Source organism: Rana temporaria, chromosome 12, assembly GCF_905171775.1.
Source record: "Rana temporaria chromosome 12, aRanTem1.1, whole genome shotgun sequence".
NCBI classification, from domain to species: Eukaryota; Metazoa; Chordata; class Amphibia; order Anura; family Ranidae; genus Rana; species Rana temporaria.
This window is the reverse complement of record NC_053500.1, coordinates 135,918,019-135,943,981: the sequence shown is the minus strand read 5'-3', so window position 1 is coordinate 135,943,981 and position 25,963 is coordinate 135,918,019. Positions and strand designations below refer to the sequence as shown.

Below are 25,963 nucleotides of genomic sequence, written 5' to 3'. Positions count from 1 at the left end.
TCAGTTAAAGGGAGAAAACATTAAGGCTGCATTCACACCTAGGCGTATTGTCGCCTGTAGCGCGACGCTATTGCAGCCTGCAATACGCTGGAGGGGTGATTTTACATTGTCGGCTATGGAGATGGTTCACATCTCCACGCCGAAACGCCTGAAGCTCAAAACAAGTCCCGGACCTTTTTTTCAGGCGGCTTTCGGCCATAGCTGACATTGTTGATCACCCCTCCAGTGTATGTTACCGCGGCGTATTTTACCGCGTTTTGTCGCGGCAAATACGCCACGTTCAGGTGTGAATGCAGCCTAAGCCCTGTACACACGATCGGAATTTCCAATGGATAAAGTCAGACAGATTCATTTGATAGAACTACAAGTCCCAGTATGCCACCCTCATTTTTATAGAACTATAAGTACTAGCATTCCCCCCTCCTGTCTCACCTAATTTGATATAACTTCAAAGTCCCAGCATGCCCCCCCTTATTTTTATAGAACTATAAGTACTAGCATGCCCCCTCATTTATATAGGATTACAAGCCCCAGCATGGCCCCTTCCTTTCTCACCCATTTTTTTATAAAACTACAAATCCCAGCATGGCCCCTCCCGCCTTACCCATTTCTACAGAACTACAAACCCCAGAGTGTCTCCCCATTTCTATATACTGGGTGTCTTCACTGGCTGCATGCTTGTTTCAGGTCTGTGGGTCAGTAAGCAATGTAGGAGGGATGACAAGCCTGGAGCAATGGCTGCTCCCATCATCCTGTCCTGTGGTTTGTGTGTGAAGACAGCAGACAGAGATGGGGAGTTCAGGATCTGGTCACGGTGAAGGTGGGGGCGTCAGACAATCGGAGCCCCGCACTGCGCCTCCGTCCACTCTCAGTTTCCTTGGTAACCAGCAGAATGTTTGGTTGCATTACACAAATTTCAGGTTGTGCATAGCCATCGACGTTGGTTCCCCTTCGGTGACATTACCAAGTGTGAACAGTCGACAGATCTCTGGCGAATAGCCAATAAGAAGCCAGCCAGAAAAAAGCTGGATTCTGATTGGCTGATGTGCTCTAAGTCCCTTTTGGGCTCAGTAATAAAAATTTAGGGACGCACTAAAATTTTTTTTTTTTTTTACTACTTGCCCATACCAATTACCGATACCTTCCGCAACTGGTTTTCTTTACACTTCTGCTGTTAGCAATGGTACAAAGCACTAAAAAGTTATTTAGAAATTAAATACATTTATAAAAAATTAATAAAAAATTTGCTTCTTTCAATGTGAAATGTGTAAATATATATATTAAAGGTGTAAAAATATTAACGAACAAAGCACACAAAAATAAAAAAAATTAATTATAAATAGTTTATAAAATAGAAGTGAACAAAAAAAAATCAGCGGGAAAATAATAATTACATGAAGGAGGATTAAGGCCGATTAGAGTAAATTAAGGATTAATAAGGGGTTAAACAGGAACATTTCATAAAAAAAACACAAACATTTGTTTGACAGGTTGCTTTATACTGACTTCATCTACAGATGGAAATTCATCCCTTTGATCTGTAGATGAAGAAACAAAACGATACAAAAAGAAACAATGTTTTTTTTTATCTTATGCCACGTACAAACGATCGGTTAAACCAATGAGAATGGTCTTATGGACCGTTTTCATCGGTCCAAACCGATGGTGTGTGGGCGCCATCGGTTATATAACCATCGGTTAAAAAAAAGCCAACTTGTTTTAAATTTAACCGATGGATTCCTAACCGATGGGAAAAAAACGATCGTTAGTAGGCACAACCATCGGTTAAAAATCCACGCATGCTCAGAATCAAGTGGACAAATGCTTGGAAGCATTGAACTTCATTTTTTTCAGCACGTCGTTGTGTTTTACGTCACCGCGTTCTGACACGATCGTTTTTTTTTTAACCAATGGTGTGTAGGCGCTACGGACCATCAGTCAGCTTCATCGGTTAACCGATGAAAACGGTCCATCGGTCCGTTGTCATCGGATGGACCGATCATGTGTATGCATTAGTGATTCAAGGGCTGAGCAATGTTGTTGATAAACATTACCTGGCTGCTTTTCTTTTTTTTGACAGCTCCAATTGCTGGACTTTGTCAACAGGGGCACCCCCCTGACACCTAACCCCCCTCACACCTAAATGAGTCAGTCATCGGTTGTTTAGGATGCATCGGCACTGCTCCTTAACCACTTCAGCCCCGGAAGAATTTACCTCCTTTCTGACCAGAGCACTTTTTGAGATTCGGCACTGCGTCGATTTAACTGACAATTGTGCGGTCATGCGATTTGGTACCCAAACAAAATTGACGTCCTTTTTTTCCCCACAAATAGATCTTTCTTTTGGTGGTATTTGATCACCTTTGCGGTTTTTATTTTTTGCGCTATAAACAAAAAAATAGTGTCAATTTTGAAAAAAAATATGAAATATTTTCAACTTTTTGCTATAATAAATATCCCCCAAAAATATATATAAAAAACAAATTTTTCTCAGTTTAGGCCGATACGTATTCTTCTACATAATTTTGGTATAAAAAAAATTGCAATAAGCGTTTATTGATGCGCAAAAGTCTACAAAATAGGGGATAGTTTTATGGCATTATTATTAAAAAAAAATATGTTTTTATTTTATTAGTAATAGCGGTGATCTGCGATTTTTATTGTGACTGCGACATTATGGCGGACACATCGGACACTTTTGACGCTATTTTGGGACCATTGTCATTTATACAGCGATCAGTGATATAAAAATGCACTGATTACTGTGTAAATGACACTGACAGGAGTTAACCACTAGGAGGGCGATCAAGGGGCTAAGTGTGTCCTAGGGAGTGATTCTAACTGTGGGGGGATTGGCTACCAGTGGTGGTGGTCAGGGATGGACTGGCCATTGGGACTACCGGGAGATTCCCAATGGGCCGATGGCTCAGTGGGCCGGTCGGAGGTCCGTGGCGATCTACCCGTCAATCGCCGACAGCTGGTGCCTGACGGGTAGATCGAGATTTAGCGAGCATGCAGAGTAGCGCAGGAAGTGTGTGTAATATGTTCTCTCTCCTGTCACGGCACTCAAGCTGCTCCCTGGCGGCCCCTCCTCTCTTCTCGTCCATCCCCATTTACTTGTGACATCATCTGGGATGGACGAGAAGAGAGGAGGGGCCACCGGGATGCCGAGTGAGTGCCGTGACAGGAGAGAGAACATATTACACACGCTTCCTGCGCTACTCTGCATGCTGGCTGGTAAACGATGTGCACCATAATGTGCCCTATGCCCTAATGTGCTATGTGCCCTGTGCTCTGATGTGCTATGTGCCCTGATGTGCCCCTTGCCCTGATGTGTCCTGTTCCCTGATGTGCTGAGCTCTGTACCGTGCCCTGATGTGCACTGTATCCTGATGTGTTGTGCCCTGGGCCAGTCTGGATGAAGTCCAGGGCCACATTTTTGTCCCAGTCCAGCCCTGGTGGTGGTGGTGGGTGGGTCCTCATGTTGGGTGGAGAAACACCAACAGCCGGGAGGTCGTTGTGACTGATAGTGGATAAACATCAATGGACGCTGTTACAGATCATGAATTTACATCCTTGGGTGACATGATTGACAATGAATTGACAAAATCAATACTTTGCAGTATTTGGTTTAGATACGTAGACGATGTATTTGCTAACTGCGAGGCAAAGCGTCGATGTACCCATTTTATTAAGCATCAAATTCTATGGTAGAAGATTTATGATTTCACATTTCTTTTAGTAACAAGGATGTATGTTTTTTAGATACACGCATCTCTGTACTGGGCAACTCACTTATCAGTGATTTGTATGTAAAACCCACAGATCGTAATAAGTTATTGCATTTTTCTTGTTTCCATCCACCAAATGTCTCTAAATCTATTCCCTTGGCGCAGTTTGAAAGAGTCTCTATGATTGTAAGTGATGAGAAAAAAACAGGAGGAGTGGTTTGGGGAAATGAAAAGGAAATTAACGGAGAGTGGTTATCCAAAGAACTAGAGCGGAGTGTAATGGATGGGGTTAATGGGTCTAATCTAGTACGAGGTATTAAATCTAAATGTAGTCCTTTTGTATCAGATTTTCATACAATTTTTGCTTATATATTAAAAAAGAAATTGGTACATCATTCTTTCTGAGAATGATTCCAATCATTCCCAAATTTACTGCACCACCGAAGCAAGCTAGTAAACCCAGATAACCGGCCTCCAATTTCACCTGCGGTATTAGGCTTTCTTGGTTCCGAACATACTGGTTCTTTTCATGCTTTCTATTGTGTTCTTTGAAATAAAATGGTTAAGGAAGAATGTCATGACCTTGCAGTAATACTTTCATGACCTGTCTGCCTCTTACCTTGTCTGTGTATCAGCCTCAGGGCTTGCTCTCTCACAAGTTATCACTGACTCCGTCCATTCAAATAACAAACATTGTAACCTGTGATTACGATGTCTCAGTTTATGAATGGAGAGGAGCCGCTGTCTCCTCTCCATTCATTTTTAGTGCAGCTGAGGCTACAGAGAAAGTGACTGGGGAATCTGTGTCCTCAGTTTCTTTCTCTGTCTCAAGGGGGAGATATCAGGGGTCTGTTAGGACCCCTGATATCTCACCAAAGCCCCCCAACAGGACTGATAAAAAAAAGAAAAAAAAGAAGAATTGCAATAAATAATAAAAAATAAATAATTGTTAATAATAATAATAAAGTAATAACAACACCACCACACAGACACCGTCCACCCCCAACCCCCCACCGAAAAAAAAAGAGAAAGCATTGTAAAAAACAAAAACAAAAATAATAATAATAAAACAAGAAAATGTTTAAAAAATAAAAGAAAAATACTGACACGTGCCACTGTCACATGACCGGTAATCGGTATCGGCGAGTACTTAAAAAAAAAGTATCGGTACTTATACTCAAAAAAGTGGTATCGAGACAACCATAATAATTAACATAGCTAAGAAACAGCCAACAAACAGTATGCTAATCCACATCTAGCAACTAATAGCTGACAGTGATCTAATTAACATGAACTAATTGACAACTAGTCACCTAGACAAGCCTAGGTGACTCAGGTCATTATCCACCCAGACAGTTCAGCACCAGTATTCAAGAAGATCCAGGGCTGTCTAAATCTCATCAACCAGCCTTCTTTTCACATACATCTTCTCACTGAGTTTTAAGTTGGCAGAGACCATCATGGCAATCGAGAAATTACACATTTGGAAATGAAGAGGCTGAAAACCCCGAAAAAAATTGCAATATGAAAAAGTTCCTCCAAGGGGTTTTTTAGCAGCAAAGAGGGATTGAATTGATCAAAAAAAGGTCCGTACCCTCAAGGTTTGAACATATAACATATGCTTAACATATATTAATTTAATATCATCATTGGGAATTATACCGCAGGTGCCATTTGTTTCTTCCTCTGGAGGTGTCAAGATTGTGGCTTCTTGCAAGCTCCCTTGGACTGGATTCCGTCTTGGGGGGACGAGGATCGATCATGGAATCCATTGGGATACTCAATTTCTTTTAATTTTCTGATTATAGGATCTTTGTCCCAATTTCATCTTTTAGCAGAGTTCCAGCCTTTTTATGTTTATTAAAAGTCAGCAGCTACAAAAAGTGTAGCTGATGACTTTTAATAAACAGACACTTACCTGCTCCACGGTCCAGCGATGCAGCCGCCCGGAGCGTCGCTCCTCTCCCCCGGCGCCTCCATTCACACTGTAGGCACCCGGCCGTGACAGCTTTCGGCTTCACAGGCGGGCATGCACTGGGGACAGGCGATCTCCTGGGACCTGTCACGTGTCCCAGGAGATTGCCTAGAGCAGGGATATGCAATTAGCGGACCTCCAGCTGTTGCAAAACTACAAATCTTATCATGCCTCTGCATCTGGGTGTCATGTATGTGGCTTTTAGAGTCTTGCTATACCTCATGGGACTTGTAGTTCTGCAACAGCTGGAGGTCAGCTAATTGCATATCCCTGGCCTAGAGGGAGGGGCCGCCTAAGGCGAGAGAAGTATCCTAGGTGGCCCGTAAGTGGAAGTAGGAAGTGGGACAGGAAGTCCCACTCCTACCGAAGCCCCCACTCCCCCCCAAAAAAATGACATGCCAAATGTGGCATGTAAGGGGGTGAGGAGTGCTTAAAGCGGAAGTTCCACTTATGGGTGGAACTCCGCTTTAATGTATATTATTTTTTTGACAGTAATTAACCCCCCTGAGGAAGACAATAACAGCACAGGTCGAAACGCGTCAAGTTATCCATGTTGCTGACATTCTGTAATGTAGTGTTTTGCTTTACTGTATCAACATTGCTTTTTATGATGAAATGTGTGTTGTATTATATAACTAGAGCTCATATTTTAATTTCATACATGCTATTGGAATCTCATATGGCAATAATTTTTTTTTTACGGTTACCTCCCTTTTTTTGAGCAATTTAATCCCCTTTTCTGCAAAAAAAACAAAAAACCCTTGGGGGGAACTTTTCCATATTGAGACCATCATGGCTTCCTTGACTGTTAAATGTAATAATGTAATCTTGTATTATATAACAGGACATCTTCCTGAATGCTTGTAGCTCCCTCAAATGCCAGGGGCCCATAGTCAGTAGGCAAGAGGCTACCCTGCAGTCCCCTCCAAAAGAGGCTACCCTGTAGCCTCATCCAAAAGAGGCTACCCTGCAGCCCCCTCCAAAAGAGGCTACCCTGCAGTCCCCTCCAAAAGAGGCTACCCTGCAGTCCCGAGGCTACCCTGCAGTCCCCTCCAAAAGAGGCTACCCTGCAGTCCCCTCCAAAAGAGGCTACCCTGCGGCCACATCCAAAAGAGGCTACCCTGCGGCCACATCTAAAAGAGGCTACCCTGCAGTCCCCTCCAAAAGAGGCTACCCTGCAGCCCCCTCCAAAAGAGGCTACCCTGCAGCCCCATCCAAAAGAGGCTACCCTGCAGCCCCATCCAAAAGAGGCTAGCCTGCAGCCCCATCCAAAAGAGGCTACCCGCAGCCCCATACAAAAGAGGCTAGCCTGCAGCCCCATCCAAAAGAGGCTACCCTGCAGCCCCATCCAAAAGAGGCTACCCTGCAGCCCCATCCAAAAGAGGCTACCCTGCAGCCCCATCCAAAAGAGGCTACCCTGCAGCCCCCTCCAAAAGAGGCTACCCTGCAGCCCCCTCCAAAAGAGGCTACCCTGCAGCCCCCTCCAAAAGAGGCTACCCTGCAGCCCCCTCCAAAAGAGGCTACCCTGCAGCCCCATCCAAAAGAGGCTACCCTGCAGTCCCCTCCAAAAGAGGTTACCCTGCAGCCCCATCCAAAAGAGGCTACCCTGCAGCCCCATCCAAAAGAGGCTACCCTGCAGCCCCATCCAAAAGAGGCTACCCTGCAGCCCCATCCAAAAGAGGCTACCCTGCAGCCCCATCCAAAAGAGGCTACCCTGCAGCCCCATCCAAAAGAGGCTACCCTGCAGTCCCCTCCAAAAGCCCCATTCCTGGTTGGATCTGTCACAGTGACCCTTGCATTGCTTTCTTGATGAAAACAATCCACTGTAGAGGAGAGCGGTCTGTAATCAATAGGAACTGTCTGCCCATAGGGTAATACATCAAAGACTCTAATTGCCTACTTCATGACCAGACACCCCTTTTTCCACTACTAAATAATTCTGCGGCGGTCATATTTTCTGACTGAGGTATGCTACTGGATGTTCTTCCCCATTAATTTCCCTGGACAAGACTTCTTCCAGGCCAACATCAGAGGCATCTGTTTGTACAAGAAATTCTTGACTGAAGTTGGGGGGGGTGGTTAACAGTGGTCCCTTATACAATACTGCCTGGTGGGCTTTAGTCTTCTGTTTCATCTGTTGGGCATCTAAGGCAGAACTCCAGGTGAACCCGTTACTGTACTGTTGTTGTGTTGGCAGTGGTAAACTGTAACTGTCCGCTTATCATTGTGGATCTTGTTCAGCACTTACTGCTGAGTGGAACCTTTCTGCCTCCCTTTGGTTCCCTGGGGAATGTTTTGATCAGCAGGATTACAAGACCACTCCTTCTTCCTGTCTTAGAAAGAAAGCCTTTTCCTGTATCTCAGATGCCACATGTTAGCTGTCTGCATAGGATTTCATGGAAGATGTCTGCAGAAAATCCCTAAAGCTTAAAGTTTGTACCCCCCTTGGCAAGTGGATCGAGGTATGCAGAAAAGTGTGCATTGTTATAAAGGTGTATATGTTCTAGAGATAAACCCTGTTCATGCTGTTTGGTTTTAAATACGCTATATGATCCAAGACACTTTGCATGTAACTATGTTTCTTTGAATGTTCAATGTAATTAGATGTGTGTGCAGACAACTGTAATTAACCCTGTAACCCCCTTTTTGGTGACAACTGTAAATAAGTGTGTTGTATGTCATTTACAGTTTTCACGGTGCTATGGTGCTATGGTGCTTACGATATTCATATTTACGGTGCTCAAGGAGATAAAGAAAATAATATTCAACCCTGCTGCGCACCTTTGTTCCGAAATAATAAAACTACTGCACCCGTCAGAAGCTCTCCTCTTGTTATTTATTCGATGCCAAAGGGGCCGTAACAGTGAAAACTCGTCGCTGCGGTGGAGACTCGACATCACCAGCTGCGTCGCTGTCTTCATCGAACTGTGAGTAAAGGCTTCCCAACGCCTCGCAAGACACGTGCGGACGCCATCTTGGCAACAGAGACTTGGCTAAAAAAGTAAACGTGTCACGTGGACTTTTAAATATAGCGGGCTCTTTATACGTGATCCGGAAGCCGCCCTTAATTACTATGCGAGCCAAATAGTTAATATTTTGCTAAACCAGTGATCAAGTTATTATATTCGTGTTTAGAGGCCTAGTGTCAGATTTAAAGCAACGCTATCTTCCAAGTTCCTAATCCACTAAACTGCAGTTATTTAGGTAAAGGGTTAATTGTCTGGTTAGAAAGTGTCAGCAGTATATTCGTTTAAAACATTTTGTAGTACTGTATGCATTGTTTGCTAATCTTTAGTTACAAGTGTGAACACCTGTTATCTGTTGTAGCCCTTAGTAGCAAGTTTGAGCCAACACTCATTCAAGTTAGGTTTCAGGCACACTCACACTTGAAAGGCAAAGGCACACTAGAACAAAATGTTGTCACCTGCTGAAGAAACAGACAAACCCACAGAGTCACAACAGGTACGATTCAGCTCTAGAGAGCGAAGCCTAACAGAAAAGGGCAAAGAAATGCACGAAGAAACAGTTAAGAAAAATGAAAAGGCATTCAACAAGGTGTGCAACTCTTGGAAGGAGCTAGCAAAGGAATGTAGGACAAAGTTAAAAGGTTTCTGCTCAACTGAAGACTTTAATACAAGATTGAAAGAGATTAAAGCCAAAGAAGCGTTAGTGCACCAACAGTATGAGTCCATGTGCCGAAATAATTCCACTACCCCGTACGTTGTTAAGAAAATGGATGCATGCACCGCGTTAACGGCTGAAATCTGCAACCTCATCAGCAAGCGGCTAGAGAATGTAGATGAAATCTTTAACGATCAACTTGAGAAGGAAAGGGTGAGGATGGTGCTTAATAAAGAAGAGCATGAGTCAGTCTTTGGAAACTCAGAAACAGAAACTGTCCTCTCAGAGTCATTACCAGACTCCAACGCAAGCTCAAGAGCCACTTCCAGATCTAGCAAACGCGCTGACGCAGAAGCAGATCTTGCAGCCAAAATAGAACAGGCAAAGGCGACGCAACAGATGCGCGAGGAGCAAGCTAAGCTGAACAAACTAGAGGCAGAAATTAAACTGAAGTTGGATGAGGAAAAGACAAGACTACAACAGCTACAAGCAGAAAATGAAGTCAAGGTAGCTGCAGCAAGAGTGAAAGCCTACAACGCTTATGATAGTCTTGAAATTTACGAACAGGAGACAGACCACAATGTGCAATACCTCTGCCAAAATAATGAACCACGAAACTCATTGAATCCAAAGGCTGTGCCATTTCAACCTTCAAATACACCACTTGGGGTGTCAAGACCAAATGAAGAAGTTAGTCTAACCCCAGGACTTGCAAGTCTGCTTATCTCCAACCGTCTCCCTATACCTGAACCAACTGTATTCACAGGTGATCCTTTGAAGTTCATAGATTGGAAGATATCCTTTATGGCGCTGATTGATCAGAAACCACTCCCTGTGTGCGAAAAAATGCTGTACTTGAAGAGGTATCTCGGTGGTGAAGCTCGTAAGGCAGTGGAAGGGTTCTTCTACCGAAATTCAGAAGATGCCTATCTAGGTGCTTGGGGAATCCTACAGGACAGGTATGGAGGTCCATTCATAGTGCAAAGAGCCTTCAGAGAAAGGTTGGCTAAATGGCCAAAGATATCAGCAAATGACCCTGTAGCATTAAGAGAGTTTGCGGATTTCCTTAAAGGTTGTGTGGAGGCCATTCCTCATGTTAAAGGCCTAGCTATTCTAAATGATTGTGAAGAAAACCACAAGCTTCTCAAGAAACTGCCTGAATGGATCGTGCGCAGATGGGGTCGCATCGCCGTGGACGAGCTGGACAAGTCCCAAGAATACCCAACCTTTGCTCGTTTCACAGAGTTCCTGCAAAGGGAAGCTAAGATTGCATGCAACCCCATTGCCTCTCCTTTTCTCCTCAGTACCAAGACTACAGATGAGAGAATTCCCAAGAGAGCCAAGGCGCTCAACACAAGCACTCAAATGAAGCCCTCTACCTTCAACGTTCCAAATATCTCAGCTTCAAGACCGAAACCACCTTGCCTAGTCTGCAAAGACGAAACACACGGTGTCGCTAAATGTCTGACTTTTGCGGCAAAGACCATCGATGAAAAGAGGGCCTTTATTCACGAAAACCATCTCTGTTTTGGTTGCTTAAGAAAGGGCCACACTACAAAAGACTGCAAAGGAAGACACACGTGTAGCATATGCAGTCGACGTCATCCAACCTGTTTGCACATACAGAGAGACACTGAGCCTGTCAAGGCATCAAACGATGATTCAGTAGGCATGAGAAATAAGGCAAACGACAACGTTCCCAAAGTTATGTCCCATACTTTGACAAGACATACGTCTGCCACATCATGCATTGTTCCAGTTCTGTTGTCAGCTACTACGGAGCCTCAGAGGGAAATCCTCACTTATGCCTTACTTGACACACAGAGTGATTCAACCTTTATTCTGGCAGACCTGGTATCGAAGTTAAGTGTGAGCACCAAGCCATTACAGCTAAAGCTCAGCACAATGACAGCGGTTGACGAAGTTATATCAAGCCAAATTGCTCACGGTCTGCAAGTGCGTGGCTTCAACTCCGAAGTTCAAGTCCAACTCCGTCGAGCCTATACAAGAGATTTCATTCCAGTAGATAAGTCTCACATCCCCACTAAGGAGACTGCACTCCAGTGGTCACACCTCAAACACTTGGCAAACAAGTTACAGCCACTTCAAGATTGCGAAGTAGGACTACTGATCGGTTATGACTGCCCATCAGCACTGGCTCCCTTGGAGGTTGTTATCGGCTCCGAAAATGAACCCTTCGCTCAAAAAACTATGCTCGGCTGGAGCATTGTAGGATCAGCAAATCCACATCTTGATAGACAGGGTAGCCAGAGCTTCGTACACAGAGTCGCAGTGAAAGAAATGCCAATGCCGCCAGTCGCTGATGTGTTAAAGGCTTTAGAAATGGACTTCATTGAAAGAAATTATGAAGATAAGTACGTGTCTCAAGATGATGTTCGCTTCGTGCAGTTTCTCTCGGAAACTATAATGAAAAGGAAAGATGGACACTACGAGATGCCGTTACCCTTCAAAGACAACAGTCAACTGGCACTACCAAACAATAAGAGGCTGGCCCTTATTCGACTTCATCATCTAAAGAAAAGATTAAAGGGAAATAGACAGTACCATGAACACTACACTGCATTCATGGAAGAAACAATCAGAAGAGGTGATGCAGAACCAGCCCCTTCATTATCAGAGGAAGAGACAGTGTGGTACATCCCACATCACGGGGTTTATCACCCCAAGAAGCCAGACAAGTTAAGAGTTGTCTTTGATTGTTCAGCAAAGTTCAAAGGCATCTCCCTAAACGATACCTTGCTGACAGGTCCCGACCTGATAAACTCTCTAGTGGGAGTCCTCTGTCGCTTCAGGAAGGAAGCAGTTGCTGTGATATGCGACATTGAAAAGATGTTCCATCAGTTCTATATCCCCTCAGAAATGCGCAATTACTTAAGGTTCCTTTGGTGGGAGAACGGTCAGTTGGAAACAGAACCGAAAGAATACAGAATGGCAGTTCACCTTTTCGGTGCCAGCTCCTCTCCAGGATGTGCCAATTTCGGCCTTAAGTATCTTGCACGACAACACAAGTCAGAACATCCCTCAGCATCAGCCTTCATCGAGAAGAACTTTTATGTCGACGACGGCCTAACTAGCGTTCCAACAGTCAGCGAAGCTTCGAATCTAATCCTCGAAACTCAAGGATTATGTAAAAATGCCGGCCTACGACTGCATAAGTTCAACTCTAATAAAAGGGACGTCCTGTCCTGTATAGCTCCGTCAGAAAGAGCAACAACTAGTGTACCTGTCAAACTTAGCCCAGACTCAACAACAGAAGGACAAGTACTTGGCATTCAGTGGTCAATTGAAAACGACACCTTCAGTTTCAGTGCTGACATAAAGCATCAACCCTCAACTCGTCGTGGTATCCTGTCAGTCGTAGCCTCCCTTTATGATCCTCTAGGCTTCATAGCCCCCTTCATACTGAGTGGCAAGTGCATTCTCCAAGAGCTTTGCCGCAGAGGCATCAGTTGGGATGAAGCACTTCCTGAGAGCTTGTGTCCACGGTGGGAGGCTTGGAAGAGTAGTCTGCAAGCTTTAAGGGAAATCAAGATACCCAGATGTTACCATCCCCCAGACTTTGGTAACAGAATGAAAGTGGAACTACACCACTTTTCCGATGCCAGCAACATAGGATATGGTGCCTGTTCGTACCTTAGGTACAAAAATGACAGAGATCAAGTCCATTGCAGCTTCGTAATGGCCAAGGCAAGAGTTGCACCAACGAAGATTGTGAGCATCCCAAGGCTTGAACTCTCAGCTGCCGTCACTGCAGCAAGGTTGAGTGTCATGTTGAAGGCAGAACTTGAAATAGAAATTGACAAAGAATTCTTCTGGACAGACTCCCAAGTAGTCTTAGCCTATATCAATAACGAAGCAAGAAGGTTTCACGTGTTTGTAGCCAATCGTGTTCAACTCATAAGAGAGATTACAGATCCAACCCAGTGGCATTATGTGGATACGACCCAAAACCCAGCCGACCATGCATCCAGGGGTCTACATGTAGCGGATATATCCACCTCAAGTTGGTTATCTGGGCCTAGTTTCCTTTGGAGATCTGAAGTGCACGCATCTTCAAGCTCTTCAGCAGAACTAATTGTAGACGATCCTAAAGTCAAACCCATTACAACCCTTGCATCACAAGCCAATGAACAATTCTGGAGTCGGTGGAAAAGAGAATACCTCATGAGTGTTTCCACAAGACAGAAATGGCACACACCTCGACGTAACCTCAAAGTAAATGACATTGTCATAATCAAAGATGATATGTCTCCCAGATGCCAGTGGCAACTAGGACGTGTAATTGAAACTACAATAGAAAAGGATGATCTAGTTCGTCGAGTCAAGGTGTTAGTAGGTGACAGAAGATTGCAAGATAAGAAGGACTATGTATCAAAACCTTCAATTATTGAACGTCCTATTCAAAAGCTAGTAGTCCTCATAGAAAGCAAATAAGTTCAGTTTTAGTGATACACTAGCATACCACCACACAAGACAGTAGCCAGTTACAGAGGTACCTATAAGCTAAATTGTGTATGATGTACCATGTTTTATAGCGGCCAAGGTTATGTTCTGTAAATTATGTATGACTTTTAGGTTATGTTCATCATAACATAATTTGGTGGGAGTGTAACTGTCCGCTTATCATTGTGGATCTTGTTCAGCACTTACTGCTGAGTGGAACCTTTCTGCCTCCCTTTGGTTCCCTGGGGAATGTTTTGATCAGCAGGATTACAAGACCACTCCTTCTTCCTGTCTTAGAAAGAAAGCCTTTTCCTGTATCTCAGATGCCACATGTTAGCTGTCTGCATAGGATTTCATGGAAGATGTCTGCAGAAAATCCCTAAAGCTTAAAGTTTGTACCCCCCTTGGCAAGTGGATCGAGGTATGCAGAAAAGTGTGCATTGTTATAAAGGTGTATATGTTCTAGAGATAAACCCTGTTCATGCTGTTTGGTTTTAAATACGCTATATGATCCAAGACACTTTGCATGTAACTATGTTTCTTTGAATGTTCAATGTAATTAGATGTGTGTGCAGACAACTGTAATTAACCCTGTAACCCCCTTTTTGGTGACAACTGTAAATAAGTGTGTTGTATGTCATTTACAGTTTTCACGGTGCTATGGTGCTATGGTGCTTACGATATTCATATTTACGGTGCTCAAGGAGATAAAGAAAATAATATTCAACCCTGCTGCGCACCTTTGTTCCGAAATAATAAAACTACTGCACCCGTCAGAAGCTCTCCTCTTGTTATTTATTCGATGCCAAAGGGGCCGTAACATAAACCATCCACGAAATAGAGACACCCAGGGGCAGCACTTCTCTTTTGTAAGGCAGCAAGCACAGTTTGATGCAGAAGGACTTTGTACAGCAAGTCCATGGAGAAAACAAATCTGCTTGTAGAGTCCCTAGGTAAACTCAGGTCAGTCCCTGACTACGAGGCATGGCCGGGACAAGGGGTGGGCAGCTGCCCTGGGCACATTGGTTTACTGTAGGGATCAGCGGTGGTGCGATCCTGCCACCGCTCTATCACCATAGATAAATTCATGCATTGCATGAATCTATGGTCGCCGCTGCCACCCCCTTTTCAGGCACCTGAATTACAGTGGTGGGGTATTTTTTGGAGGCACCTGATTAGAGCCATAGGCTTTAATAGGCGTCCAAAAAGGTGAACAGTGGCCGCCATGCTGGGCGCTTGCTGTTCACACAGCGTTGTGTTAGGAAAGCAAATGAATATTCACTTTCCTAACACTGAATCGCCTCTTGGCAAATCAGGTGCTCGGGTCTGTTACCTGTCACCTGATTGGCTGAAAGGACAGGCACTGTGATTGGACGCCTGATGGAGAAGACATCTAGGAGTGTGTGTATTGTCACAGTTTGCTGCCTATCCTAGAATGCTCCGGAAGTCACGTGGCGGCCAACTGCGCATGCGACACTACAGTGTGCAGGACACTGCCGCCGTGACCCGCTGCCCCACAGAGACCGGTAAGATGCACACTGGCAGCATTTGATGGGCACAGTAGCGGCAAGTGATAGGCAAACTGGCAGCATTTGATGGGCACAGTAGCGGAAATTGATGGGCACACTGGCAGCATTTGATGGGCACAGTAGTGGCACTTGATGGGCACAGTAGCAGCAATTGATAGGCACAGTAGCTGCGTTTTAAGGGCACAGTGGCGGCAATTTATGGGTACAGTGGTTGCGTTTGATTGGCAGAGTGTCTGCATTTGATGGCACAGTGGCGGCAATTGATGGATACAGTGGCTGCATTTGATGGGCACAGTGGCTGCATTTGATGGGCACAGTGGCTGCACTAGATAGGCACAGTAGCTGCGCTTGATGGGAACAGTAGCTGCGCTTGATGGGCACAGTAGCTGCGCTTGATGGGCACAGTGGCTGCACAAATGGGCACAGTAGCTGCGCTTGATGGGCACAGTAGCTGCGTTTGATGGGCACAGTAGCTGCGCTTGATGGGCACAGTGGCTGCAATTGATGGGGGTTTTTTCAGCATACCAAGACATTTTGGACAATTTCATGCTCCCAACTTTGTGGGAACAGTTTGGGGACAGTCCCTTCCTGTTCCTACATGACTGGGCACCAGTGCACAAAGGAAAGACCATAAAGACATGGGTGAGCGAGTTTAGGTTGGAGGAACTTGACTCTTTTTCGGACCATTCTCTGAGAGATGGTTGTGTGTCAAAATCCCAGTAGATCAGCAGTCTTTGAAATACTCAGACCAGCCCGTCTGGCGCCAACAACCATGCCACGTTCAAAGCCACTTAAACCCCATTTCTTCTCCATTCTGATGCTCGGTTTGAACTTCAGCAAGTCGTCTCCACCACGTGATGCCTAAATGCATTGAGTTGCTGGCCACGCGATTGGCTGATTAGTGTTACCAAGCAAAGTGAACAGGTGTACCTAATAAAGTGGCCGGTGAGTGTATATTTATTATTACAGTATACAGTCCACTCCTCTGATAAACACTGGCTGGGCTTTTAGACGGATGTAGAGAGAGGATTTCTTGTATTGTGCAGCGTCCCGGGAGATGGAGATGTTGGCAGCGACACTCTCTCACACACACACACACACACAGTACACACTCCCCCTCCCATGTTTGCACATCATAGGGGGCGTCATCCCCATCCGTGCTCTGGCTGTGCTCCTGTGTGACTGGCCATGTTTGGCAGTCGGGACCCGAAATATGCAGACAACATAAATAATTCCTTTTTAGAACTTGCTGAAGAAGACACAGCAGAGGCGGCTGCAAGATAGAAGAAGAGGAGCGCCGAACTTATATACAGAGCGTTACAGCTGTGCTGTATACATCTCTATTATAAAGCGTTATATACAGAGCGTTACAGCTGTGCTGTATACATCTCTATTATAAAGCGTTATATACAGAGCGTTACAGCTGTGCTGTATACATCTCTATTATAAAGCGTTATATACAGAGCGTTACAGCTGTGCTGTACACATCTCTATTATAAAGCGTTATATACAGAGCGTTACAGCTGTGCTGTATACATCTCTATTATAAAGCGTTATATACAGAGCGTTACAGCTGTGCTGTATACATCTCTATTATAAAGCGTTATATACAGAGCGTTACAGCTGTGCTGTATACATCTCTATTATAAAGCGTTATATACAGAGCGTTACAGCTGTGCTGTATACATCTCTATTATAAAGCGTTATATACAGAGCGTTACAGCTGTGCTGTATACATCTCTATTATAAAGCATTATACACAGAGCGTTACAGCTGTGCTGTATACATCTCTATTATAAAGCATTATATACAGAATGTTAGGCTGCGTACACACGATCGGTCCATCCGATGAGAATGGTCTGATGGACCGTTTTCATCGGTCCAAACCGATCGTGTGTGGGTGCCATCGGTTAGTTTTCCTTCGGTCAAAAAAATAGGAACTTGCTTTAAAATTGAACCGATAGACGCCTAACCGATAGGTCAAAACCGATCGTTGGTATGCAAAAGCATTGGTTAAAAATCCGCGCATGCTCAGAATCAAGTCGACGCATGCTTGGAAGCATTGAGCCTAGGTTCACACTGCTGCGAATTCAAAATTGCGGTAAAATGCACGATTTTACCGCGATTTCGCGGCCGCGATTTTGCCGCGATTTCGGCCGCAATTTAATGTAAATCGCGGCCCGAAATCGCAAAAAGTAGTACAGGAACTACTTTTTGAAATCGCAGATGCGGCGTCGCACTGATTAGGACAGTGCCATTGCCGACAATTGCCGCCGATTTGAGATGCGATTTGACATGTCAAATCGCATCTCAAATCGTTCCAAATCGTACCCAGTGTGAACCAGGGCTGAACTTCATTTTTTTACAGCACGTCGTTGTGTTTTACGTCATCGCGTTCTGACACAATCAGTTATTTAACCGGTGGTGTGTAGGCGCGACGGACCAGTCAGCCAGCTTCATCGGTTAACCGATGACAACGGTCCTTCGGACCATTCTCATCGGATGGACTGATCGTGTGTACACGGCCTAACAGTTTTTTTTATATATATCTTAGGCCTTGTACACACGAGGAGACATGTCCGATGAAAACGGTCCGCGGACCGTTTTCATCGGACATGTCTCCTGGGAGCTTTTGGTCTAATGTGTGTACACACCATCAGACCAAAATCCCCGCGGACAGAGAACGCGGTGACGTAGAAGACACCGACGTTCTCAAACACGGAAGTGCAATGCTTCCACGCATGCGTCGAATCAATTCAACGCATGCGCAGGATTTCGGTCCGCTGGTTAGACGTACTAACCAGCGGACATGTCCAACGGACAGGTTTCCAGCGGACAAGTTTTTTAGCATGCTAAGAAACTTTTATCCGCTGGAAACCTGTCCGCTAGGCCAGGAAACCTGTCTGATAGGCCGTACACACAACCGAACATGTCCGATGAAACTGGTCCGCGGACCAGTTTCATCGGACATGTTCGGTCGTGTGTACGGGGCCTTAGAGAGTGTTACAGCTGTGTCGTATACATCTTCTGCGTATAGTGTTATATACAGAGTGTTAACCACTTCAGCCCTGAAAGAATTTACCCCCTTCCTGACCGGAGCACTTTTTGCAGTTCGGCACTGTGTAGTTTTAACTGACAATTGCGCAGTCGTGCGACGTTGCACCCAAACAAAATTGACGTCCTTTTTTTTTCTGTGTAAATGGCACTGTCAGGGAAGGGGTTAACACTAGGGGGCACTCAAGGGGTTAAATGTGTCCCATGGGGAGGGGTTTCTAACTGTGGGGGGAGGGGACTGACTAGAGGAGGAGACAGATTGCTGTTCCTAATCACTAGGAACAGCAGATCTCTCTCTACTCCTCTGTCATAACAGGGATCTGTCTGTTTAAATTGGCAGATCCTCATTCTGGCTCTTTTTCCTACGATCGCAGGTGGCCGGCGGACATGATGGACGCCGGGCACCCGCAACGGGTCCCCCGCCATGCAGCGGGTCCGTGCCGGTGACTTGTCGTTAAGGTTCCCCTATCGAGATGGTAACTGTAAGGACTGCGCAGGCGCAATCCTTGCCGACGGAAATCTCCGAACCTCGGCCGGCATCCAGGCTCATTTCTTAACATCCCCGTGGATTGGAGGATGTTAAAAAAAGAGCCAGGAGGCCGAGCGAGCGGAGCGAGCCGTTCGAGCGAAGCGAGGACGTGAGGCCGACTGGCCACTTTCCTAAAATTCCACGTCGCCCTGGATGCCGGCCGGGGTTCGGAGATTTCCGTCGGCAAGGATTGCACCTGCGAAGTCCTTACAGGAACCATCTCAATAGCCGGAACCACATCGTCAGATCACCGGCTATGGTATTTTTAAAGGAGACGACGTACAGCTACGGCCATTTGCAAAAACGTGTCGATCTGCTGCCATAAAATGACAGCGGCTGGTCGGCAAGTAGTTAAATGATAGAGACAGAATATCAACCAAAAATCCAGAAAAAACACACAATTCTAATTTTATAAATTGAGTTGCAGTTCAGTAAATAAAATAAGTATTTGGATCCCTACCAACCAACAATAATTCTGGCTCCCACAGACTGGCTACAGTATGTTCTCATGTGGTACACAGATTAGTCCTGTCAATGTAAGAAGGAGCTCCTAACGACAACTCGTTATGTATATAAAAGACACCTGTCCACAGAATCTCTTTCTTCCATTCAAATCTTACTATCATGGGCAACACCAAAGAGCTGTCAAAAGGACGCCGGGGACAAGATTGTAGACCTGCACAAGGCTGGAATGGGCTACAAGACCATCGTCAAGAATCTTGGTGAGCAGGAGACAACTGTTGGATTGATTATTTGCAATTGGAAGAAATACAAAATAACCATCAATCGCCCTCGGTCTGGAGCTCCATGCAAGATTGTGCCTCATGGGGTGAGGATGATCATGAGAAAAGTGAGGGATCAGCCCAGAACTACACGGGAGGAGCTTGTGAATGATCTGAAGGTAGTTGGGCCCACAGTCACCAAACAAACCATTGGTAACACAATACACCGCCATGGACTGAAATCCTGCAGCGCCAGCAAGCTCCCTCTCCTCATGAAGACACCTGTACAGGACCCTCTGAAGTTTGCCAATGAACATCTAAATAATTCAGAGAAGGATTGGGAGAAAGTTCTGTGGTCAGATGAGACCAAAACTGAGCTCTAACTCATTAACTCGACTCACTGTGTTTGGAGGAAGAACAATTCAGACTATGACCCTAATAACACCATCCCTACAGTCAAGCGCGGAGGTGGAAACATTGTGCTTTGGGGCCGTTTCACTGCTAAAGGTACAGTCCGACTTTGCCATATTTTACACATGGGCCGAATGTTGGCCGGTATCGGTCAGTTCAATAGAAACCGGCCGAGATTTGGCTTAGGTTTCGGGTCAAAGACAGAATCAGGGATGGGTCAAGATCAGAGTGATGGTTAGGTTGGGTTAGGGTCAGGGGTGTGTTCAGCTCATAGTATCAGGGTTAGGTTCAGGTTGTCAGCATCACAGATTGGAATGGGTTGAAATCATGGTTGATGTTAGGGTTTGGGTTATGGTTAAGATCAGGGCTTGGTTAGGGTCAGGGTTATGGTAAGGTTACGTTAGGGTCAGTATTAGGACAAACATTGGTTAAAGGCTAGGAGTTGGGTTAAAGGTCATGTTCCACATCAAGTAGCAAGAGAAAGGCAATACTAGCCGTGGGTAAGTGTGCTGCACACTCCAAATGATAATGAAAAGGATAGGTACCCCAGGGGGCTTTGTATTGCAGCAAGGAATAATACTGTTTTGTTTTTTTTTGTCAAAAACTAAGGGCCAGATCCACAGAGCAAGTACGCCGGCGTATTCTACTGATACGCCGGCGTACTTTCAAATTTCCCGCGTTGTACCGTTGTTTTGAATCCTCAAAACAAGATACGACGGCTTCTGGGTTAGATCCGACAGGTGTACGTCTTCGTACGCCTTCGGATCTAAGATGCAATACTTCGGCGTCCGCTGGGTGGCGTTTCCCGCGTCGGGTATGCAAATTAGCGATTTACGACGATCCACGAACGTACGCGCGGCCGTCGCATTTTCTAACGTCGTCTGTAGTCGGCTTTTTCCGGCGTATAGTTAAAGCTGGTATTTTGCGGCGTATAGATAGAATTGCCATGTTAAAGCGGGAGTTCACCCAATTCCTTTTTTTTTTCCCCTTAGATTCCTGCTTGTTTTGTCTAGGGGAATCGGCTATTTGTTTTAAAATATGATCCGTACTTACCCGTTTTCGAGATGCATCTTCTTCCGTCGCTTCCGGGTATGGGTCTTCGGGAGCGGGCGTTCCTTCTTGATTGACAGTCTTCCGAGAGGCTTCCGATGGTCGCATCCATCGCGTCACTAGTAGCCGAAAGAAGCCGAACGTCGGTGCGGCTCTATACTGCGACTGCGCACTGACGTTCGGCTTCTTTCGGAAAATCGTGACGCGATGGATGCGACCGTCGGAAGCCTCTCGGAAGACTGTCAATCAAGAAGGAACGCCCAGTCCCGCAGCCCATACCCGGAAGCGGCGGAGAAGATGCATCTCGTAAACGGGTAAGTACGGATCATATTTTAAAACAAATAGCCGATTCCCCTAGACAAAACGAGCAGGAATCTAAGGGGAAAATGTGTAAGGTATGGGTGAACCTCCGCTTTAAGTATGGCCGTCGTTCGCGCGGAGAGCTCCAGCCTTACGCTGGTCCCCCTCCAGACCCTTAATTTCTGCTTTCAAGCAGTGCATCCAGCTTCTTCCCAACAGCAGCATAAGGAAAGGGGGGTGCACTGTGATGTAATGGAGAGTTGGGGACTCAACTTCTGATGGTGGGGTGGCTCTTGACATCTAATGTAAGGGGAGGGGATGCTCTGGACATCTAATCTTACAGATACAACCGGTCCTTTTGAGGGCAATCATAATGCTGATGCGGCCCATGATGAAATTGAGTTTGACACCCCTGGTCTATGATATACACCAGAAATCATCTTCCATGGGTCAGTTGCCCTCAGGGGTTAGGTGGAGTGCTGAGCAGACTTTAACCCGCTGTTGATGATTCTGTACAATCCAGATGACATTGAGCGATAGCAGTGTGCAGATAGCGGCTGTCTACATGTACGTATGTTGTGTGTGTGACTGCAACCATTTATAATCCTCTGCACGCTGGGCCGTGTCCAGAATGTTAATGAGCTCATACATGAATGATGAGGCTCTGCAGTGTCACTGGAGGAATTTCCACTGGAGAAGAGCAGCATAAACCATTTACCGATCAGTGCTGCTTCTTCATGAGGACTGTTTGTGAATTGTCCAAATATCCTCCGAGCTTCTAGCTGGGCCAATCTAGAATCATTGAAGAGTGACAGCAGAAAAAGACCACACAGACCATTGGGCCAGATTCAGAAAGACTTACGACGGGCGTATCAGTACATACACCGTCGTAAGTCCTAATCTGAGCCCGCGCAAATTTAAGCATATGCTCATAATGACATACGCTTAAATGTTGCCAAGATACGACCGTCGTAAGGCACTTACACCGTCGTATCTTAGATGCATATTTACGCTGGCCGCTAGGTGGCGTTCCCGTTGTTAAATGTGCAAATACGCCGATTCACGAACGTACGCCAGGCCGGCGTATCTGTTTACGTCGTTTGCGTAAGACTTATGCCGCGTACACACCATCACTTTATGTGATGAAAAAAAATGACGTTTTTAAAAACGTCACTTTAATTGACCGTGTGTGGGGGAAAACGTCGTTTTATGTCTTTTAAAAAACGACCAAAAAAAATTGAAGCATGCTTCAATTTTATGTGTCGTTTTTCAAAACGTCAACTTTTACTTCACAGAAATTGACCGTGTGTAGCAAAAACGTCGTTTAAAACGACGTTTTTTCACCCGCGCATGCCCAGAAGCTACTTATGAAGCGAGCTTCAATGGAAAAACGTGGTGAACGTAACCTCGCTTTGCTAGAACATTGTGAGAAAAACGATGGTGTGTAGGCAACTTCGTCTTTGAAAATTGAAGTTTCAAAAACGTCATTTTTTACTTCACAGAAAATGTCGTTTTTTTTCATCACATAAAGTGATGGTGTGTACGGGGCATTACGCCCGGCGTAACGTTACCCCTGCGGTGACGTACAAGACGTATGACGGTCCTATTAAAGGGAGTATCAATGCCAGTCGTGTTAGTAGAAGTTTGGTGAGAGACAATTCGTGCTTTTCAGCCTCGTGCTTTTCAGTCCGTTACAGCGTGACGAGTGTGCTATCTCCATTACGAACGCTAGTTTTACCAGACCGAGTGCTTCCGTTTCGTACTTGATTCAGGGCATGCGTGGAATTGTGGGCGTCGGGATTGTCCACACACGATCGTAAATTTTCGAGAACGGATTTTGTTGTCAGAAAATTTGAGAACCAGCTCTCAAATTTTTGTTGTCGGAAATTCCGACAGCAAATGTCCGCTGGAGCCTACACACGGTCACATCACACTATGGACGCCGAGTGTATGACACGGGAGCACTCCCGCAAGGTAACCCCCTTGGGAGAGAGCTTCCCAGAGGGGGTTATCTAATGCGGGGAGGAGCCGGTGGGACCCCAGAAGGGGATGATCGGGGCCACTCTGTGCAAAACGAACTGCACAGTGGAGGTAAGGATGATACTTGAAAACTTGAACCTTTAATATCACTTCTTTAGGGCCCCAGGTTACGGTAGGTCATAGTTCTGGGACTCCACCAGGAATACTGGCCCACACCTAGCTGGGGAGATGTACGATGCCTTGTGTAGTACGGAAAGGGGGGGGGGGGGGTAATTGTATAGGACGCCCTGTGTCTAATAACAGATCTCCTTCAGTGTAAGCTCTGGTGGGGTTCCTCCACCCCTAGAGACACATATCGAGCCAGTCTGGGGAACATTTCCATCAGGCGCCTGTGCTGTAGCTTTCTAATCAAATGAGGTGCACGTGCATAAATATGATACATTTTGTGATCTGTCTGCAGTTTTAAGGGCTCACTTATCTCATCGGTATGATTAGCCGATTCAGCAGAATCAACCCTCTTACATTATCCCAGACAAAGAACAGAGGAAAATGTTGGACGCGTCTTCTGGTTCCCGTCACCCAGGGCGGCACTCTTCGAATTCCCCGATGACAAAATCAAGCCCAAAAAAATAAGCACCTTTCACTTGTGTCTGCTCTCATTGGGTGTTTGGCAAAAGAGCTGACAATTCATTTAGAGCAAAGGCTTCAAACCTTCCCGATGCTACTTTATTTCTGAAGGTACCCAGATCATTGATGATCTCTATATGTGATCAATGATGTCACCAGGAGGCCCCACCCCTTTGTTTATATCAGCCGTTATCCGCCAAACCTTGGCTTTTTTTCTTTCGGCGGGTCAACTTTGGACTGCTGAATGACATGATTGACAATGAATGTGAAACGGTGTCTGTGTGTTTATTTACTCTTTACGTTTTCTTTTGTGAATGCTTAGGGGTACTGTGAACCCCATATTCATATGAGGGTTGGGGGGCTTCCTGTCCCCTACTTGTAGGCCCCCACAACAACATGACCAAGGTTGTATGGAAGAGGCCCTTGTCCTCATCAACAGGGTAACAAGGTGCTGTGCTTTGCCAGGGGGGTACCCCCTGGCAAGGTACCCCCACCATGTTGAGGGCACTGTGTCTGTAGCTGTGTCTGTAGCTTCTGACTTTTAATAATAGAACGCTTACCTGTCCAGGGATCCAGCGCTGTCCTCACACGAGCCAGCTATTCGACCATCCAGGCGCCGGCATGTTTTCTTTGGGATCCCGGCTGTAACTGTTTGCGGCTTCACAGTCGGCTTCCTACTGCACATGTGCGAGCCGCGCTGCACTTTGTGACTGGTCCCACAGCTTTCTGGGACCTGCAGGGGAAGGGGGGGCAAACTTACACTCAGATCGCCGTCAAAACCAGGTACCCCCTCCCAAATAAAAAATAAGTTCCAAAACATAAAGAGTTGGGGTAGGGGAGTGAGGAACAGAGGTTAAAATAAATATTCTAGGGGCAGATCTGATTAGTGCAGGATGCAGTAATAAGCGGACAAGTAGTTTTGAGCCCTGCAGGGGTGAATATAAACAATCTAGGAGGTGGATCTGATTAGTGCAGGGTGCAGTAATAAGCGGACAAGTAGTTTTGAGCCCTGCAGGGGTGGATATAAACAATCTAGGGGGTGGATCTGATTAGTGCAGGGTGCAGTAATAAGCGGAGAGGCAGTGTTGAGCCCTGCAGGGGTGGATATAAACACTCTAGGGGGTGGATCTGATTAGTGCAGGGTTAAATAATAAGCAGAGAGGCAGTGTTGAACCCTGAAGGGGAGCATATAAACAATCCGGGGGGTGGATCTGATTAGTGCAGAGTGCAGTAATAAGTGGAGAGGCAGTGGTGAGCCCTGCAGGGGCAGATATAAACAATCTAGGGGGTGGATCTGATTAGTACCGAGTGCAGCAAGGAGCAGAGTGGCAGTGGTGCCCCCCTTTAGGGGCAGATATAAACATTCTAGAGGCAGATCTTGTAAGTGAGGGGTGCAATAAGCAGTGGAGAGGATCCTGCATCTCATGCGGCACACAAGAAATACAAAAGTCACAATTTATATCCAGCACGAAGGCTGTACATTTACATAACACACTGGGATTATCACACACACACTGGGTGTCAAGTATTAACAGCTATGCTAAGAAAACCTAATAATTCTATTATCTGATGAATATTCAGATTTTGGCACGTGGATGTAACAGATCCTACAGATCCAGAACAGCAAAAAAACAACAGAGAAGACCGCTGAGATACAACAGACTCACTTTCTGTACAGATAATTTACCCCACTACATATCAACATACAGCAGAGTCTCCCCCCTGTTCTCTCCCCATCTCTGTACTCCTTCCTTGGCAGTCACAGTACGGTGTTGGTGTATGCGGTGTGGTGGTCACAATATGGTGTTAGTGTGAGCGGTGTGGATGGTCACAGTACGGTGTTGGTGTATGCGGTGTGGTGGTCACAGTACGGTGTCGGTGTGGGGGTCACAGTATAGTTTCAGTGTGAGCGGTGTGGTGGTCACAGTACGGTGTCGGTGTGGGGGTCACAGTATAGTGTAAGTGTGAGT

The 25,963-nt window shown here is 45.7% G+C and overlaps 2 protein-coding genes across 2 annotated transcripts in view; one reads left to right on the top strand and one right to left on the bottom strand.

The window, feature by feature from the left end:
* KCNB1 (potassium voltage-gated channel subfamily B member 1) overlaps positions 1–25,963 on the bottom strand; it is a 104,245-nt gene that overhangs the window by 45,674 nt on the left and 32,608 nt on the right. The window lies entirely within an intron of this gene.
* Positions 8,640–14,565, top strand: LOC120918949. The gene is made up of 2 exons (XM_040330861.1): positions 8,640–14,212; positions 14,439–14,565. The coding sequence occupies exon 1, from the start codon at positions 9,121–9,123 to the stop codon at positions 13,780–13,782; it is 4,662 nt and encodes a 1,553-aa protein (XP_040186795.1). The 5' UTR covers positions 8,640–9,120; the 3' UTR covers positions 13,783–14,212; positions 14,439–14,565.